At 43.2% G+C, this 18,929-nt stretch overlaps 2 protein-coding genes across 6 annotated transcripts in view; one reads left to right on the top strand and one right to left on the bottom strand.

Moving 5' to 3' along the window:
* mpripb (myosin phosphatase Rho interacting protein b) overlaps nt 1-5,625 on the bottom strand; it is a 35,545-nt gene extending 29,920 nt beyond the window's left edge. For 4 of the 5 annotated variants that reach the window (XM_078290746.1, XM_071907811.2, XM_071907814.2 and 1 more), the window contains exons 1-3: nt 4,687-5,625; nt 782-859; nt 370-435 (exon numbers count right to left, since the gene is read on the bottom strand). In XM_078290746.1, coding sequence (XP_078146872.1) covers nt 370-435; nt 782-859; nt 4,687-4,809 — 267 coding nt within the window. In that variant the 5' untranslated portion in view covers nt 4,810-5,625. Of the gene's footprint in view, nt 1-369; nt 436-781; nt 860-1,457; nt 1,490-4,686 lie in introns of those variants that run through there. The other variant, XM_071907813.2, reaches the window with a different exon arrangement.
* Nucleotides 5,626-7,560: 1,935 nt separating this feature from the next.
* dhrs7cb (dehydrogenase/reductase (SDR family) member 7Cb) lies at nt 7,561-13,147 on the top strand. Its single transcript, XM_071907886.2, is given in 8 exon segments — nt 7,561-7,724; nt 8,695-8,851; nt 9,818-9,930; nt 11,251-11,461; nt 11,551-11,643; nt 11,861-12,006; nt 12,008-12,044; nt 12,939-13,147. Coding segments are annotated over 7 exon segments (963 nt in total). The 5' UTR covers nt 7,561-7,724; nt 8,695-8,697.
* The last annotated feature ends 5,782 nt before the right edge of the window (nt 13,148-18,929 follow it).

The following is an 18,929-nucleotide window of genomic DNA, read 5'->3' as shown; positions in this document are numbered from 1 at the left end:
CATGCATTGCTGTTCAGATCTGAATGGCTGACCTGCTAACTCTACAGGAGTACGTCAAGATTTGTCCAGAATTGAGTCATAAAAATCAAACATGTAATAATTGTAATTGTCCTGACTGGGAGTCACAGTCACTTGAGAGGCAACAGATTAAAGTCCTGAACCAGCATAAGCTACTAGATCATCCTAGCCTAATACCGGCTTGGTCCGATCTTGAAAATCAGCTGTGATGCCATATCGTGGCTACAATCACCCTGAAACTCATGTGGTGTGTCTCCAGCCCTAAGTTCAGTTTCACAGCCTGGCCGCTATGGGACAATAGGAGAAGACTCTGTGTGGTTTTGTTGACGGCGGACAGGTCGCGCTACTCACCGATTCGTCCAGGGCGAAGCGCAGGCAGCCATGTTCGTACAGTACAAAGAATCTCCGCTGCCATTTCTGTCAGAAGAGAGACATATACCGTCTGATTAGCCCGATTATGAACCAGAGTAGGTGGTTAATGAGTCACAATAACCATGATAGGCCACTCTCTAACCAAAGAATATGTTTCTTTCAGAACTGACAAAGGCTATTAACCCTTTTCTCCTCAACAGACCAAAAACAATGAAGGGTTCAGCCTTACTTTTCGTTATCTCACAGGGGGCTGTAGGCCGTAGCAGTTAATGGAGCTTGTGTAACATACCACTACAGTACATTTCCATGGAGTAAAGGGAAACAAGAGCAAGTATACACACCCATCCCCCCCCTACTCCACAAATGTGTAGGCCTACATGCACGCTCTTACCCGGGATCTCTGCATAGGATTGTCAAAGTCAGTTCCCTCGGGGGCCAAGCACAGCCATCCACCATAAATAGGTTTAGCCTGTAAAAGAGAGAGAAGGGGGGGGGAGAGCAATTTAGGCAATCATTAAAACTGGAAGAGAGTGTGGGCTGGAGGGGGGTGGGAGAGAGGGGGAGATGGTGTAAGTATAAGAGAGAGAGAGAGAAGCCTTTTGGGGTCCAGATGTTGCCTCTCCTCTCACAGTGCATTTTGCAACCACACAAAACCAGTTAGGGAGCCTCTTGGTGTAATCAACTCTGTTTGATGACATGCTTGAGTGCCTCTCCTTCCCATTTCCTCACAACAGATGAGACCAGAATGACCGACACCGACTGACTGATCGGCATAATCAAAACAAACAGACAATACCTGCACACACACACACACTCACTGATTCACCTTCTGGCCTTGTTGAGCCGCAAATTACTGAAGTCCAATGGAAACAAAGAAGTTCAAAAGATGTGGAAACGTATAAAATAGCCCACTCCCATTGACCTCTTTAAATGGCTGCTCTTTGCTTTCCATTAACACTGACAGTCTGTCTCTCTGCTTTAAGTGTTAACCATTAGCAAGCAGCTCTCATACCCGTCACCCCCCTCCCTCCCAACCTCTTCCACCAAAGCCAACTTCAATGTCTCACCTGGAGCACAGAAGCATCTGATTATTAGTGTGCTATTCGAATGCTGGCCCTGTTGCTGCTCCGTGTCACTGCATGCCTGCCATAAATCTATACATGCCTTGTTTGAACTTGCATAGACGCGCCTATGGAGACAGCTCAGACAAATTGAAACCATTTAAAAAGGTGATTTTGGAGAGGAAGCGTGCTGTGACCCAGATAAATCAAATCGCTCTGCTAATTTGGCAGAGGATGACAAATGATTTCACTCATGTCCTGATGCTCACAGCACACGGAGAGGTTGAGAAAGGTGGAGAGAGCCAATACACAGAAAGGGAAAGGGGGAAAAGAGGGAGCAGCTGTTCTAGAAACCCGGAGAGGAGCGGCAACAACACGTCGCTGCGTATGCTCGCGCACTCGCAAAAACACACAGTGGCCCCGACTTCCTCTCCACTGGTCCTGCAGTGACCCCCGCCGCCCTTCCCGCCTCCTCCCCCCTCCCCAGCCCACATCGCCTGCAGAAATCTCCCCCGGCTCTCAACCCCCGGGCCCTCCCACCGGCAGTGAGGTTAACTCTCCATTTCCTCCCCAGCACAGGCCAGGGGGGGGGGCCTGGGGGTGAACTGCTTATCCATGGGAGCCTGTCGTCCAAAAGGTAACTCTGGAAATCAGGTTTGTTCTATCAGGGGCAGCGTTGACGTTGGCTAGGCTTATGGGTGACAAAAACAAACACAGCTGGGTGTGACACCAGAAGGGACCCATATGAAAGTCATCCCATTATCACAATAGTGATCCTAAATGCTAAAAGCCCTTGCAGTGACACTGCATCAGGCTGGGCCAGTGCCATGGATATGGGCTATAGGCTATTTGGCGCAGAGTGTTGGCATCTATCATTCTGTGGTGACAAAACCTTGAGAATAGCCCGCAGTCAGTAACTGCCTTGGAACATTTGGTAAGCGTTAATGCTATAGGCGCTGTAAAGCCAAGTGTTTGACTCAGCTCTGTGACCGGTGCCTGTAACCTTGCATAGTGAGACGCTGAGCAGCAGCCTCTGGGAAACTCTGCTCCGGTTTCCCAATCCCACACTTCCTCTCACCAGAGCTTCCTCCCCTTCCCTCCCTCTGACTCCTGCTCCTCAACTCCCATCATGTCCCTGCCTCTCTCTCTCTCTCTCTCTCTCACAAACCTTAGCCTGCATCCTCCATCATCACCCTGCCTCCCACTGCCTCTCCCGGAGAGTGCGATCACTTTTCTCTTTTAACGGTGCGTGGGGAGGAACCGCCAAGGCCGAGGAAGATCTCGACTCTCCGCTGACAAATCACTCATGTGACCGAATGAAAACCGTGACAACAGATTAAACAGAGTTGGACCTCGCGGGGAAATAAAACGTCTTTTAGGAGTACACGGGCCGAAATAAAAGAATGCGCTCTGGCTCCCAGCGGCGTCCCCTCCCCCGGCCTACCTTCTATTCTAGCAGTGTTGAACAAAGAGATTGTTTATATTGGATACTGTCCTTCCGACATTCAGCTCCCTTCCCTTTGGATAACTTTTCCATGTGGGCTATCTATTTCAATGTTGCATTCATAGTGCCAGATCTAACAAATGAATGGGGGGGGGGGGGGGGAGGCGAGAGGGTGAAAGTTAAGCTTGCAACTCCGGCTCCCTTTAAGTCCCAAATAACTCGCATTTAATTTAGGGCTCAAATTCACTTAGCCTAATGAGCCATTCATGGTGTTTTAACAGCATTACATAGCCGTACTGGAGCTTTCTTCTGACCAGTTTATTGAGTTTATCTCTTCTAAGTCAGGCTTGTAACGGTTTCTGAACACTGGTCACATCTTACAAAGCCCAAACCTCGTCTTATGCCCGTGTAACAAGGCTGTGAACTTTAACACTGTTCATGCGGTGTTATATAACAAGTTCAGGCCAATAAGGGCTTGTTGGTTAGGGCTAACTGGTTTGTGGACCGTCCAGTTGGAATCCTTCAGAAACGTGCTTGTGCAACTAAGTTCCCCGCTAATACTGTTCCAGTCGATATTGTTTGGATCGCTGACAGACTGGAGAGCATTTTCAAAAGCCTGTGGGTGGGTGGGTGGGACAGAGTGAAGAGCGAGGAGCGATGCCACATCTTCCATGGAGGCCGGTGCAGTGAGCCTCTCTGCTTCCACGGACGGGTGTCGTCATTGAGGCTTTTAGAGAGAGTGTGGGCCGGGTCGCGGGGGGATTAGAGGAAGTGATGTAACCTTAAGAAGACGCCTATCCTGACTCGGGAGTCTAGCATCAGAAAGGGTTAACCTGCAATAAACTTTAAGCAAGCAATAGACACAGGAGAAAAGCAAGCAAGCGTGTGCCCGCATGCACACACACACACACACACAGGCGAAGAGGATGCTGACGTTGCCGTTTGGCTCTTAAGCCATGTTCAAGGGCCCATCTGGACCTCATCGCCTGGGATCAATTACAGGATACAACAGAGACTAAACTAATGATCTGAGAGAGCGAGAGAGAGAGAGTCAAGGAAAACATGCCTATAACGCAATCTCCACAGTGTAATGGTGCTTCACGTTATCTCTGCCCCACTCATCCGCAGATAAAAGCATAGCTGGGGTGGTGACACCATGGATCACAGGCAGCCAACTGTGGCAAAACTAAAGTAGCCATAGCTTTCTAGAAAACCGCAGGAATTCACTTTCGCCAGTCTGATTCTGCCACACAGGAACAGAAAGGTATATGGGAGATGTGAAGGAACAGAGATGCGTTGTGTTTTGGCCAAAACAAACAAGCGCTCTACCCTCATTTTCTCTGCATCTTGGCTTGTTGTCATCATCACTGCTGTTTTCTGGCACAACCACTTAAAGGACTGATTCCAGCAAATAAAGGTGTATCTCTTGGACACCCTGTATCCACACTACCTAAACCTAACGTGATAACTAAACCATTAGGAGGGCAATTTCATACCTGTAAAAGACTTAAGAAGTAACAGATATAAAACAAGCAAGGCATTTACAAGCTACTAGGCTGTAGTTGTCAGCCTACATTCTCACGAGCTAGACAAGCTGGTTACTTTGCTACCAGCCAATAATTATTTTTGACTGTCCCAAGTTTGGCAGGAATAGCAGTTCTGCAACTTGCAATGGGTCTTCCTTGTTTTGTTACTGTGATTGGTAGTCTATCAAGGGGGTTTAAAACGGTACAAGGCATTAAGCAGCATAAGTGGAAACAATATTATTACTGGTCCTAACATTTAGCTTACCTGGGTCAAATCCTGGTCCGTCAAGAGATGCAACTCCCGTGGTTTGAAGCAGTTCTGACATTTACTTTTGTTGAAGATGTTCGCCTGGAATTTCCTACAGGAGTTTTCTTTTGCGGCAGACATTGTATTTCACCTCAAAGTCAAAGTCACCCGGATTTTCTCTTGAGAACTTTACCAACAGTGTAGTAGTAATCCCGTTGTTTTCTTGTGCGTCTCTTCTATCCCAACTTCGAAAAGGGCCCAGCACTCCGACACATTATCAAAAAAAATGACCGAACAGGCTTTTAATCGTGCGGGAACACAGTTCAAATCTGACGCTTCTTTTGTCTGTTTAGTTGTATCCAATTACCGCTTCCCAATAAATGATTAGCTGCCATCAAGCCAGCCTACTCATCACTCAGTCAGTGATGAATGCCTTTCAGTCCATGGCCTGCACCCACAAAGCCGAGTGGCGAGAGAGGTGGCTAATAACCCGCTAGCTTGCCAGTGGATTTCCAAATCAATAACGTGATGGCGCAAGCCACAAAAACAACATTTGCACCCAGTTATCGGCCTCAAGCTCCGAGGCGACAGTGTCCATTAAGTAACAACATACGCCCATCTGAAGGATAAAAGCCAAACGAAAGCTTGCCAGTCAGCTAGCAGGCTACTATCCCAGTCGCAGCAGTCAGTCCAGGCGAAGTTTACCCAGTGCTCCTTTGCTAGCTAGGGTTAGCCCAGTTAGCTAGCTCGCAGCCTAGCCAATGAAATCCTCTCCTGGCTAGCTTCTTCAACTTGACTTTAAAAAACGGAGGGTCCAAAAATCCAATTAGTCCCCGTGCTTCTCTCCCGGTTAAAGTCGCAGCATGCAGAGAAAGCACCTCTTGCCAAGTCACAGATGCCAAAATGGGTATTTAGGGTTTGATTCCATAACTAGCTCGGTTAGCAGCAGTGGGTTTATTTTCTTCTCTCCCAACGAACGGAGGAGGCGAGATCACACATTTGCTGCTGGAATTCTACGGGATCTCGCGATAACAGCTCACTGTCGCCGCCCACGGAAAAAGCATGGTTACTGAATGTTTGTTTATTACATTATTACTGATAACGGATTATCATTGATGTTTCTTTGATCACCGCTAGTCCTCTGTTAATGTTTATAATAGCACATCAACTGATACTATACTGCTTTGGCAACATGGGTTTCTCTCGTGCTATGCCAATGAAGCATATTTGAATTGAATTGAATTGAATTGAATTGAATTGAATTGAATTGAATTGAAACACCACATCAGATTCCACATCAGTTATAATGTCTCTGTAGTTTTACTTAAATTGGAAATTCTGATTTCTCTCAAAACAAGTTGAATCAGACTAATTATTGAAAAATAAATCTCGTGAGTCAGCCAACATTTGATAGAAACAATGGTCATCAGTGAGGTTGACAATGTCACGTACTTAGGAATCATCTTAGACTCACATCTAAGATTTGATAAACAAGTGAATAATATTTGCAAAAAAGTTAAATCAAATCTCAACTGCTTCAGACTCATCAGAAAGTATTTGCCATTCAGCACAGCCCAGCTCTACATGCATGCCATGATATTCTCACACTTATCATACTGCATCACTACCTGGTCACAAGCCTCACAAACAACTATAAAACCCATCATATCACTATATAACCAGACAATAAAAATCATGGACAAAAAACCAATGAGGTGGTACCATTGTCACATCTTGGAGAAACACAAATGTTCAGCTTCGAAAGCTTCATAAGCTATTCCAACTTAAAGCTTACTTTTAAATGCCTACATGGTCATACTCCTTCCTTGCTTAATGAATTCGTTACAAGACACCAGCACACCAGTAGAGTCAGCACACGGGCCTCAATAAACAGTAACTGTCGCATTGCAATACGCAAAACCTCATTTGGACAATCAGTCTTCCCTGTTAAAGGAGCAAAACTATGGAACTGTCTGCCCACTGAGCTGAAAATACAACACAATCTTAATGTTTTTAACAGAGGTATTAAATCATGGCTAAAAGAGAAACAACATTGTTCTCACACCTAATACTCCTGTAGACACACCTGTATTTTGTGTATTTGTGTATGTATTTTTGTGTATGTATTGTGTATGTATTTTTGTGTATGTATTTGTGGGTGTATTTTATGTCCTTTTTTTTTGTTTTTCTTCCGTTTCTTATCTTTTTTTTCCCTTTTCTTTCTTTTCTTTTCTTTTTTCTATTTTAACTTTTTTTTTTGTTTAAATCCTCCTGTGGACATTAAATTAACGTTTCGCTACAAACACTAAACACAGTGCATCTGGTCCTTGTGCATAAATGTATGTCACAATTCTAATGCTACTGTGATGTCCATGTCAAATAAAATAAACTTAACTTAATGCAGTCTCTAAACTACAAGGGTGAGGATAAAATCAGTTCTCTTACACACACACACACACACACACACATAGACACACACACACAATCACCACAGCTTTCTACTTTGTTTGTAGTCAAAAGCTAATTTAATCAAGGTTATCAAGGAGCTATAAGCATATTCAAGTTTGATCAATAACCACATTGCCACTTAGAAAAAACTCCCCAATTCTTTTAAGAGTTTAATTACAGGAAATTACATTACCTAAGGTCAATATTTAAACAAGGTGCTGAGTTTAAAATAGCAATACAATGCAATCAACCCAAAGTGCGGCTGAGACTTGTATGTATCCTGGGTTGGGGGGGCGGTTGCCACTCATTTGTCCTCCATCCCTTCATGTTGGCAACAAGGGGGCATGCCTCAGATACTATACACCACATATGAGTGTATTAATGGCTGACACAAGCACAGGCTATTATAAGCAGTGGGTTGCAGTGGACAGCGGCGGGCGGGTGGGACGGACGGACAGACAGAGAAGAGGGGACAGAGCCGTGTGAATGGACGAGGGACACAGAGGGAGGAGAAGGCTCTAATGCTCTGTTACCTCACTAAACCCGGAAAACACAGCCAGCCAGCCAGCCAGCCCGTCCCGCTGAAGGATTAGCCCCTTGTCCATGCTGTAAGTGAACCAAGAATAACACAGATTACAGGTGTGTGTGTGTGTGTGTGTGTGTGTGTGTGTGTGTTACAGAGAGAGAGAGAGAGAGAGAGAGAGAGGGAGAGAGAGAGAGATAGAGAGACTGTTGTGTGGTTGCTATAGCTCTGACTAACCCACTGGGATCCATGGATGTGTCAGCCCAAACATGGGGCTGAGCCGGCGTCATCATAAATCACATTTCTGATGTTGATTATGGCTTATAGCTTCAATGTGTTTTTCCCAAGTTAAAGTAGGGCAAGTAAGGTCATCCATTGCTTATAAATGTGAACCTCCCCGGTTGCTCCCCTCGGGGTATCCTATGACAATATCCTGGAGGTGACACAGTGCAAGGCATTTCTGTGGCCCGGGGCATGCAGCATATATTTAGCTGTTCTCCTCAGACACACTTTACATGGTAAGTGTGTTAGCACGGCTTCCCTCTGGGGTCCTGCACACACAAATATAGCAAGGAAAAATGTCATTTGTCACCATTATAAATGTACATTTGCTGTAGAAAGCAAATAAAGCTACAAATATAGATCCAATAACCAGTCTATGTGCAAATAAGTCTGTCCACTTAAAACTCCATAGGTTGAAACGTGACCTATATTTACTCTGATGTCACCCTTCCTTATGTGGATAGGAAGAGACACATGATACAGGGAACTGTATTGTTTCATAGCCTGAGGTTTATTCCTCTACTATTGTGGAAACACATTCCAGCGGAGGTTATTGTCTCGCACACAGATCCCGCTGATATACGTTCTTGCATTTTCTATAAAGCAGATGAATTATTTTTAGTGACGCCGTATCAGTTGACGCTATAAGTGCGGCCACGCCTTGGAAGAGCTAAAACATGATCCCAGATTTCCTGTCGGCGCAGAATGCAGGTCAGTAGGTCTGGAGCCGTGTCCTGTCCTGATCCTGTATGCTCTCTCTCTCTGCCTTCCAGATCATGGCTCTGCCCTTGGTCATGGTGTTGCCCCTGCTGGTAGTGGTGGCAGCGGGGGTGTACTACATCTACAACGAGGTCACCCAGTTCATGTCCAAGTCCCTGGTGCGGAACAAGGTGGTGGTGATTACGGATGCTGTGTCAGGGGTGGGGAGCGGTAAATGATGCCACTTGTCTTTTAAAGTTGAACTCATTACCTCTGCCAAAGATGTTTTGTTGTCACCCGTAAGTTTGTCTGTCTGTCTGTCTGCAGGATATCTCAAAAATATACAGATGGATTACCATGAAATTTGGTGGACAGATAGGCCTTGGGCTAAGGAGCAATTGATTCGACTTTGGTGGTGATCTGTATCTTCTTCATCTGATTTCTGCCATTAGACATTTATCTTTTCTAGCCATAACTATGAAACAAACAGAGATAGAGACTTGATCCTTAGCGTACGTTTGCAGCAGAGGTGTGACCAAGTCAACTTTGCTCGAGTCCCAAGTCAGTCTCAAGTCTTGAGGCACAAGTCTCAAGTCATGTCCATGTCATTAATGTCAAGTCTCAAGTCTAAATGTAGAACAGCAAGTCAAGTCAGAACAAATCAGGAGTCCAGTATCAATTTAATATCGTAAAGAAAACTAAATATCTAGGACTTTTCAATGCAATATGGTTTTAATAGGATAAAAACTTGGTAAGAGCATCATGAATTTGATTTCTATAATCAGTTTCAACTTCAATAAATTCAATCATTCCATACAAATTCAGAAAACAGAATTTAAATTCAGTCATCTGCTGGAACAAATCTCATCACTTTCAATCTAAGTCATTTACACAAACACAAGATCTCAAGTCAAGACTTTAGAAACCTTTTCAAGTCATCAAAGTATAAGTCAGAGTCAAGCCCCAAGTCACCAGGACCCAAGTCAAGTCTCAAGTCTTCTCTTCATGCATCAAGCAATTCAAATTGTGACTCAAGTCTGACTCGAGTCCAAGTCACGTGACTCGAGTCCCCACCTCTGGTTTGCAGGGTCAAGAAATCAATTTAACTTAAATTCTAGTGATAGGAATGATGTCTTACGGATGACAAAGTTATCATATATGATTTCAACCTCCTCCTCTCCCCACTGTGCCATCCAGAGTGCGCCCACCTCTTCCACAAGGCGGGTGCCAGGCTGATCCTGTGCGGGACGAGCTGGGATAAGCTGGAGTCTCTGTTCGACTCTCTGACCAACGACGCCGACCCCAGGGAGGTGAGGAAACGGAGTAAATAAATAAATAAAGTGTGACGCATACTGGCAGCCGCTTCGGTACGCAACTTCATAAACATGCCAAACTGTGAATAAACCCTTCCAAACTAAAATCATTACTGCTCTTTGAAGAGATGAGTCATCCTTTGGCAAACTCCCCAACTGAGAAGCACATCATTGCTCTATGGCTGCTTCAGTAAACACTGCTACTATCTCATACCCATAATCTATCACATTATATCTCTAATTGAGATTTTCTTCCATATATATTAACCAAAATCCCTCAAATGGCGGTTAGGACTCAATGCATGACACTGACATGACATGGTGGGTTTTTAGAAAGAGTACAGCAGGTTCTGTCTGTGCTTTTATTCCAATCCTCTGCTCTATCTACTGCGGTACAGATCACCGCTTCCTCCTCTGGTCAACACAATAGCAGGATATCCTCTCTAACAGCACACTGTCCTCTGAGTATCTCCTATACACACACACACCGGACCAGATGTGTGTGTATGGAAAAAACCCACTGCAATCACAATAGACTAATAGATAACGATATTATCTATTAACGAGCAAACACACAAACTCATGGTCATTGATTACGGGTGTAGCCGTTAAAGGCACAATTCAAATTGATTAGAACAGTGGTTGTCAACCTGGGGGTCGGGAGAACATTTTGGGAGGTCGCAAGATGATTTATGGGATAGGAAAAAACATATTTCTGCTATACAAATTTATTACCATGTCTATTTTTTTCAGATTTTCCACAAAGTTTACCTTTTTTCTTGTGAACTTAATAGTTTTCAGCCTCTCTGCCTTCTCTGATAGTTAATCAAATGAAACAACCTGAAAAGGGAAAATCATTGGTTGGTTGAACTCTCTTTGTTTTAAGGGGTCACAAGCCAAAAAGGTTAAGAAATACTGGATTAGAAGTTATTTTACCTCCGCATAGCATATAATCAGGAATGTAGTGGAGGATAAACTCAGTTAACTCTTAAAACTTTTTATTTGCAGAATAGAATTTATCCACCTGACATAAATCTTTGAGATAAATTCATAGTATAAATCATACTAAATAGTATTTTACTGATGTTATATAGGATCTTTTAAGAAAAAAACTCAGAAATGAATGCTTTTCTGAAAATCTAACTGATTTCTGTTTATATTGGTGGTTGTTAGCTGGCTGGAGATCATAGTTTACCCTCCTTTGTAGTCACCACTACATCATCTGCATGTGACAGATAGTTTTGCTTCCAATCAGTGGTGCCTGAAGCACATATTGTCCACATAGGATGAGTTACTAGACCTCCTGTGTCTCCCTAGACGTTCGCCCCCAAGCTGGTGATCCTGGACTTCAGCGACATGGACAGCATGGAGGAGGTGGTGGCCGAGGTGCTGGAGTGTTACGGCTGTGTGGATGTGCTGATCTGTAACAGCAGCATGAAGCTGAAGGCCCCGGTGCAGAGCGTCTCCCTGGAGCTCGACAGGAACATCATGGACATCAACTACTTCGGCCCCAGCTCTCTGGCCAAAGGTAGGGCAGACGTCAGCAAAACCAGATGAAGACATTGTGCTCTTTTTTATCTGATTGCTCATAAGTGCTGTGAACAAATCATGTGACAGGTGTACTTCCAACGATGATCTCAAGACGATCGGGACACATTGTGCTGGTCAACAGCATCCAGGGCAGACTGGCCGTCCCGTTCAGAAGTTCCTGTGAGTTTTTTATCACACAAACCCTATTAGATACTAACAGCCTACTAGGGTTTCAAACTTCAGATCATGTCCTCACAGTGTGGTGTAACAGACAGAAAGGATTCTTCTGATGAGACATAATGATTAGCTGCAGTATCTCCTCTGCAATGTATGGAATGAGGCTTATTCATGGGTGAGGTGCACCTCTTTTGTGTGTGTGTGTATGTGTGTGTTACAGATGCAGCATCGAAGCACGCCGCGCAGGCCTTCTTTGACTGCCTGCGGGCCGAAGTGGAGGAGTATGGGATAGTAGTCAGCACCATCAGTCACACCTTCATCGATGCCTCCGGCCCCCCGCCCCCCCCCGCCCCCCCCGCCTTCCGACCAGCCGGAACCTCCTAAACCAAACAGGCTGGCTGCATGTGAGTAGAAGGAATGGCATGCTGTGCAGCAGGACTGGCTGGGTAATGGTATATGAATAATCATTACAATGTAAGGGAAACAGGAGGGACAGGAGGCGGGGATGATTCTTAGCTTCTAATGTTGAATGTATTTATTTTTTGCTATTAGTTCTTCTATTTATTTATACTTTTATTTATTTGTTTATACTTTTATTTATTCTTTTTTACTTTTTTTTAACTTACTTTTTTCCCAAAAATTCTGATAATTGATAAAAGAAAACACAAAATAATGTATTTATGGTATATATTATGTTGTGTATGATAATCATTATCATAATAGGAATTAGAATGATTATTGTGTTTATTGTATAATATTATGGTGATACATAATGCTTAGCATAATCATTATCTGGTATTATAACAATTTATAATAACTAGATATATATTTTATATTGTAAGAATAAAGATAATATATATTATTATATTGCACTGAAAAAAGAACGTTGTCCTGTCCTTGTTTGAAATATATTTATTTACTTATAAATTGTAAAATTATATATATTCACCTTTCCTCCAATTCTCCATCAAGAGGCATTTGGCCTCTTGCCAGGCTGTTATTTTAAATAGGAATTTGTTCTTAATTGATTTGCCTCATCAAATAAAGTTTAAATAAAGAATAAACACATAAAAAAGGGTCATTTAGAAATCATGATGAAAAAAGAAAAATCCGATGCACTCCAAAAATCTGTTAAAAAGCCTTTATTGTGTTTTAGCTAGTCATAATTTTTAGTTAAAAAACTGCCACTAACACGTTTCAGTCTTCAGCCTTTTAACAGATTTTTATTTTCCACATGTCCCAATACACGCAGTGCAAAGACAAACCTCCATGCATCTGTCCCTGTTCCTCCTCCACAGTCATCGCCAGCCAGCTGACCCATGGTGTGCGCCCGTCCGTCCTGGCCAATGAGATTATGTGCACAGTGAACAGGAAGAGGAAGGAGGTGGTGCTGGCCCACCCCATCCCCCGGGTGGCCCTGTACCTCCGTGCCCTCTTCCCCCCCGTCCTCTTCTCTGTGCTGGCCGCCGGGGTGAAGGACTCGGCCTTGGCGGAGCAGATGCAGTAGGAGAAAGACGAGAGACGCAACAGATAAAGAGAGTGTGACAGAAAAGTATGGAAAGTTCACACAAATGTTAGTATGTATGGGCTTATGCGGCTTATTAAAATGGCTTTATATGCAGTCAATGAGTTCAAATAGCCTAAAAGAATAAGAGGATGGATCTGGGATGACTTGATTTAGTCATGTGATCATAATTAGTACTCCTTTTCTTAAATATTGCATTTTACCAATATGGACCATTCAAATCAGGAGAATCCCACATGACAACATGACTGGAAAGTGTCACATTTTGTGTTCATTGGATAATAATTTATCATAATTGTGTTGTTCTGCTGTTTTACTGTTATAGGTGATAGGAGAAGCACCAAGGATTGTGTTTACTGCCTCTTTAATTGCACTTGGAAATTGGGTTGTCACAGCAGCAGAGAATAGGACATAGATAAGAACAAAAGAATTAGTAGTTAGTGAAGATAATGGAACAAATAATTACAAAACTGGACCTTTTGACAATAATACAGCAAATATACAGTGTCTTTATTGATTGGAGCGGATGGGCAAGTGTGCATCGCAAGCTATTCCCATTATAATGTGCACAAATGGGAGAACAAAGATACAGAAATGTGTGCAGACGACGTGCAAATATGCATTGTAATGTTATTATTAGGTATTATGCAGGAATATGTACAGGTCATGTGCATGGACGCATGAACAGATCTGGATGGAGATGGAGAAGATGGAGGTAGATCATATGTCCAGTTTCATTTTTCCATATTATCATAAAGCATGGTTTTGATTAAATGTATTCCATGTTGTATTTACATGAAAGTGGAACCATCTGTTCTCTGTAAAACGCTTTCAGTCGTGAATGAATGTCTTTTCTTTGAACGTCCTCTAGATGGCAGCAACATGCTGTTATTAGCGCTGTGGCCTTTGTGGCTGCAGAGATTAGACTGATCCTTCTCCCTTAATGTGGGAGATGAAGTGTCCAAGTATTTACTCTGTCACAGTATTAACTCTCCTAATGAGCTGAGGATGAAAGAGTTGAAAAACAGACATCAAATTGTCAACTTGGTTCCATTTCTTTGCATTGTTGTGGATGGCGCTGATTGTTTCATAATGGTGCTTTCCTCTTAACGTTGTAATAATTGCTTGTGCATTGCAAAAACAGCATAACAATTAAATAAAAAACAATTTAAAAAAACAGTAGATGCTGCAATAAAAAATGACAAAAAATGACAGAATATGAAAAGGAAAATGCTTTGTCTGTGCTGATACTCACTTTCAGTGTACATCAAATATATTCACTGTCAGCCAAAGACCTTTTCTGGCAGAGATGACATTTATGTATAGATGCAATAGCAGTCCAATTACATGTCAGTCACAGATTTATCGGAGGACGGGAGCTGCTGTCTGGTATTATCCAGTAAGGATTACATTGGTGGGATCAATGCTTATCCATGCATTCTGCACATGCACACTCTATATTGTGATTACTAAAATGCACATAATAACACATTTGCAAAACAACACACAGATCCGTCTTAAGTTGTATCAGCGAATGTCATATGAGGATGTCTGAACAGTGTGTGTGTGTGTGTGAGAGAGAGAGAGAGAGAGAGGGAGACTACCGGCGTGAAGTCCAGCTGGTGTGCGTGAATGCGTCCTCCAGGTCATTCTCCTCTGGGGAATTCGGCGTCTTTTGTCTCCGGGACGGCCGGACAGGAATCGGCCTGTAACGCTCTACATGAATAAATGCAGCGCCGTGACATTTCCACATGTTAAACAGGAAGGATTTCTTTAGCTGGCACTCAGCTGGACCCTCCAAATTGGCGTGTTTTTTTGATCTGGAAGCATTTACATATGTCACACAGAACTGCCAAGTCATGTATGTTTCATTGAATCGAGGCTGCATATGAATAATTGCTTAACAAGAGGGCCATAGGTTCCGGGGGAGAATTCCAGATTTATTTAAAAGTAAATCCAATCGAAATGCATTGAGGTATGCAGTAATATCTCAGAATGATCTCAGCCTAATGGTTTCTCTCAATCATCTGTGTCGGCTCTCTTTGGTGAGCAATGTGTTGATAAGGCCCCGAAACACAGCGGAGATGACTGTCCCGAAGCCATATGTGGGGTGACACCTCCTGAGTTATATATGAGAATCGCCTCATAGGGACATCTCGCCCCCAGAAATGCTCTTTCTATGAGGGAGGTGATCACCCGTATCAATATTTAAAGCCCCCCGTTATTGACACTAACCTGACTTATGGAGGTTATGCAGAGGCCAGGGTAATGATTCCCTAAGCTTTCACGCGCACGACACTTTAAAATATGGGTTGATGGCTCCGATGAGTATGACTCTAATGTCTGTACAATGATGCTTTATTCGTCCCATCTGTTGTTGGGATGGGTGTTTGTATTCTGTTCTACAGTCAGACTCCATAGAGGCCCAGACAGAAATGGGTGTGTCCGAAAATTCTCAAAGTGTAAGCATGCTGAATGTTGGAGTATCTACTAGGGTTGGACTGATATATGAGGCCGATATTGGGCTTTTATTAAATACTGGATATTGATCCACTGCTGATATGATGGAGGTTCCTCCCTGACCACAGCTACATAAAAACAGGCTGTAAAACCTGACATGACGTTTTATTTCTTTGCACATTTTTATTTCTTCACCTTTCACCTATAGGCAGTAATGTATCCCAGAGTTTCCCTACCATTGAATAGGTGTGGTGGATCACTCTGCCTTAAAGAGCTGACACTAAAAGAATTTCATTATGGGTTACAATGGAGAGTTTTAGTGTCCCATGATGGTCTAAATGCTGTTTCAGAGGTTTTTACACCCTGACAAGAAGGACATTCTAGGGGAAACACTGAATCCTTGTAATTTTGGGGCATAAAAATGGTCAAAATTAAAGATATTGAATATCAATACAATAGTCTGATTGCATGCTGTTATCAGCAGATTCAACACAAACATATCAGTATCGGTATTTGCCTTCAACAACCCTTATTGATCGAACCCCAGTATCTACTGGGTGCCAACATAGAGTATGAAGTATGTTATTTTCAGTATATGCAGAAGTTAGCATAGTGCTGAAACCCATACAGTGTCATGTTACTGTTTTCCATAACTGTTAAATTTGACCAACTATTTGTGACTTTTATCATACTGCTTCCTATAGCATTTGCAAATATCTGTTCATTCAAATACTTAAGTAACATCCTAACATTTTAACGATGAAAGAGATGAAAGAGAAAGGAATTTAGTATCCTTAAAAGGCCTTTTTGAACAGTGAATACTGCACATTGTAGCAGAAGTATTTGGACAGAGCCAGGCTGTCAGCCCAAGCACACTATATAGGATTAAACTATTCTGTCAAGGTATAATCTTAGTATCACATGTCTTCTCGAGAAGGAATTTTTTACCCATACACGTCTTCCTAATCCTTCTGCCTTGTTTGGTTTAAAGATTACATATTTAATCTCAAAGGGAAAGTTTGCCTTAATCTCTCATAAATCCCAGCGCACACCGGCTTCTCATATCCCCGTCTCTCCAGAACAGTTTCTCACAGACGCACGAGAACGAGACTACACCGCCAGTTACAGATTAGAGAGTTTTAATGTTGGTTAAGATAATCCTTCAATTTTCCTGCTTTCGGAAAAGAAAAGCATTGTGATATTTCTCATGACCCTCAAATCAGCCGAGGCCACAGATATAATTATGTTACCAACACATGTCATAGAGAGATTTAAATCAGAGCAAACTTCAGGGAATACGCATTACAGTCGGTCCGGCTAAGTCATTTTTGAGCCAATGCAGCAGAAGCCAATGGGAAAATTCAAGCACGGATCCTCTGGCTTTGTACTGGAAATAGATTTGGATTAATCTGACAAGGGCAAATCTTATTGTTTGGTTCGCAGCTTCATTTGGAGCATTCCTCATTGGCAACGGCTCTTTGTCAGAATGTCATCATGTCAGAGCTCCTATTGATCTGACCAGCTCTAATTGGAGACGTTAATAAAGTTTGAGTCTCGCCATTGATTGTCTGCCCATTATCAGTCAATGTATTGGGTGGCAGCTCAATGTTCAATGTCATGCGCCGGGGCTGATGTGTTGCTTTTATTACTCCCCATCTAAATAACCATCTTTATTTTTGTTGGGGTAAAAAGGGACAACACAGATTTCCCCCCCTGTGATCTAGGCCTATTTCAGAAGAACAGAGCGAAAATAAAGTCAAAGAAAGCAGGTTTTATTTAAGGTTTGGATGCAAACTGCTGATACTCCACATTAACTGCATTAATGCGCCGCATGAGGGGAAATTATTGCACACTTAACAGAATTCCCAGGCAAATACTAAAAGCAAGGACTTCAAAAGGACTTGAAAAAAAGAAAACGTATTGAAATTTAAGGTGACACGCCACACCCGCTACCGATTTCAAGACAGCAGAAGAGCTAATACAGACGGTGACAGCCTGCAACATGATATCCGTGTTGATGTGCCCCGGCCAAGTTGCTAAGCTCGAGCGTATTGAGTTCTGATGAGCCATCCCTCTTTGTGCATATTATATGAGAGCTATGGGAATCCAAATGCAACAATATTGACATTGTGCAATTAGAGTGGGGTCGTTAGGTCTGCTGCTATTTTAGAGCAAAAGAGAAACCGGGAGCGCGTCACTGGAATCCTGCCTGGCTCGGAGATGGAGCGCACGCACGGCAGCACACTTGGACACACACACACATACACACACACACCTACCCATCCCCCGCACACGCTCACACCCACTCCCCCGCTCCCTCATCCAAATTAAAGGGGGTGGTAATGGGAGGGGAGGGGGGCGGCTAATGAAACAGAAGGGGCACCGGGGCAGACTGGGATTCATAAAGCCCCGGTGTTGTGGATGCCGCCGTTTACCGAGGCCAGATTCCCGCCTGCCTTGACCCCCCGCCTCGGCTCCTCACCTCCTCCAGCCAGCCTCTCCTAACCCTGAGAGGGGCTTGGAGAGCGGCAGGGGCCTTTCAATGCGGTTTGATTGGATTTTTCTTGCCTCGGATCTGTGAAAGAGCGTGGAGGCTTTCACAATGCCGAAGGAGGCAGCGCGCGTGTGCTTCGGCATCGCTATCGACCTCTTGAGGAGCTATGTGAGTGACCTCTGAGTGGCCCGGAGTGACCCTACATAAGCTGCGTTGGAAGAGAAAACACACATACACACACTTGTACACACACAAATTCAGGTATGTGCTGCTCAGTCACATATTTCGAAGAGGCTTTTTCTAAGCACAAAACGCAGTAGGCCAACAGTGACTGAGGCTGTCATTACTCCACTACACAAAATAAACCACTGTCACCAAGGGAAGCATAAAGACAAAATTGCTTCTGCTTCACCAAGACACCAAGGCAAGATGAAACCAGATCCCTTGTCTATACTCATACACAAAATACCCACTGTAGACTTAGCAAGATGTCAATTGTTGCTCTCATACACATCACTTCACATTGGAGCTGGGCAATATTGTTGAAATCAATATCGCGATAAGGATTTTTTTCAATATCAATATATATCACGATATGGCTCACATATGCCATATATCCCATTGAAGTGAATGGTAATGTTAGGGTGTGATGTCAAATAAAACTGAAATGTTCAAATAATATTCCTACCATACATCATTTTGTCAGTTTTTAATAAAATTTGCCTGTCATCATCAATTTAAACAGCAGAATTGTGTGTCATGATATGCCAAAATCACCATATCATCACCATATGATTCCACTGAAAGACG

This window comes from Centroberyx gerrardi, chromosome 20 (genome assembly GCF_048128805.1).
Source record: "Centroberyx gerrardi isolate f3 chromosome 20, fCenGer3.hap1.cur.20231027, whole genome shotgun sequence".
NCBI lineage: Eukaryota > Metazoa > Chordata > Actinopteri > Beryciformes > Berycidae > Centroberyx > Centroberyx gerrardi.
The sequence above is the reverse complement of the archived record's forward strand: the minus strand, read 5'-3'. Positions and strand labels throughout refer to the sequence as shown.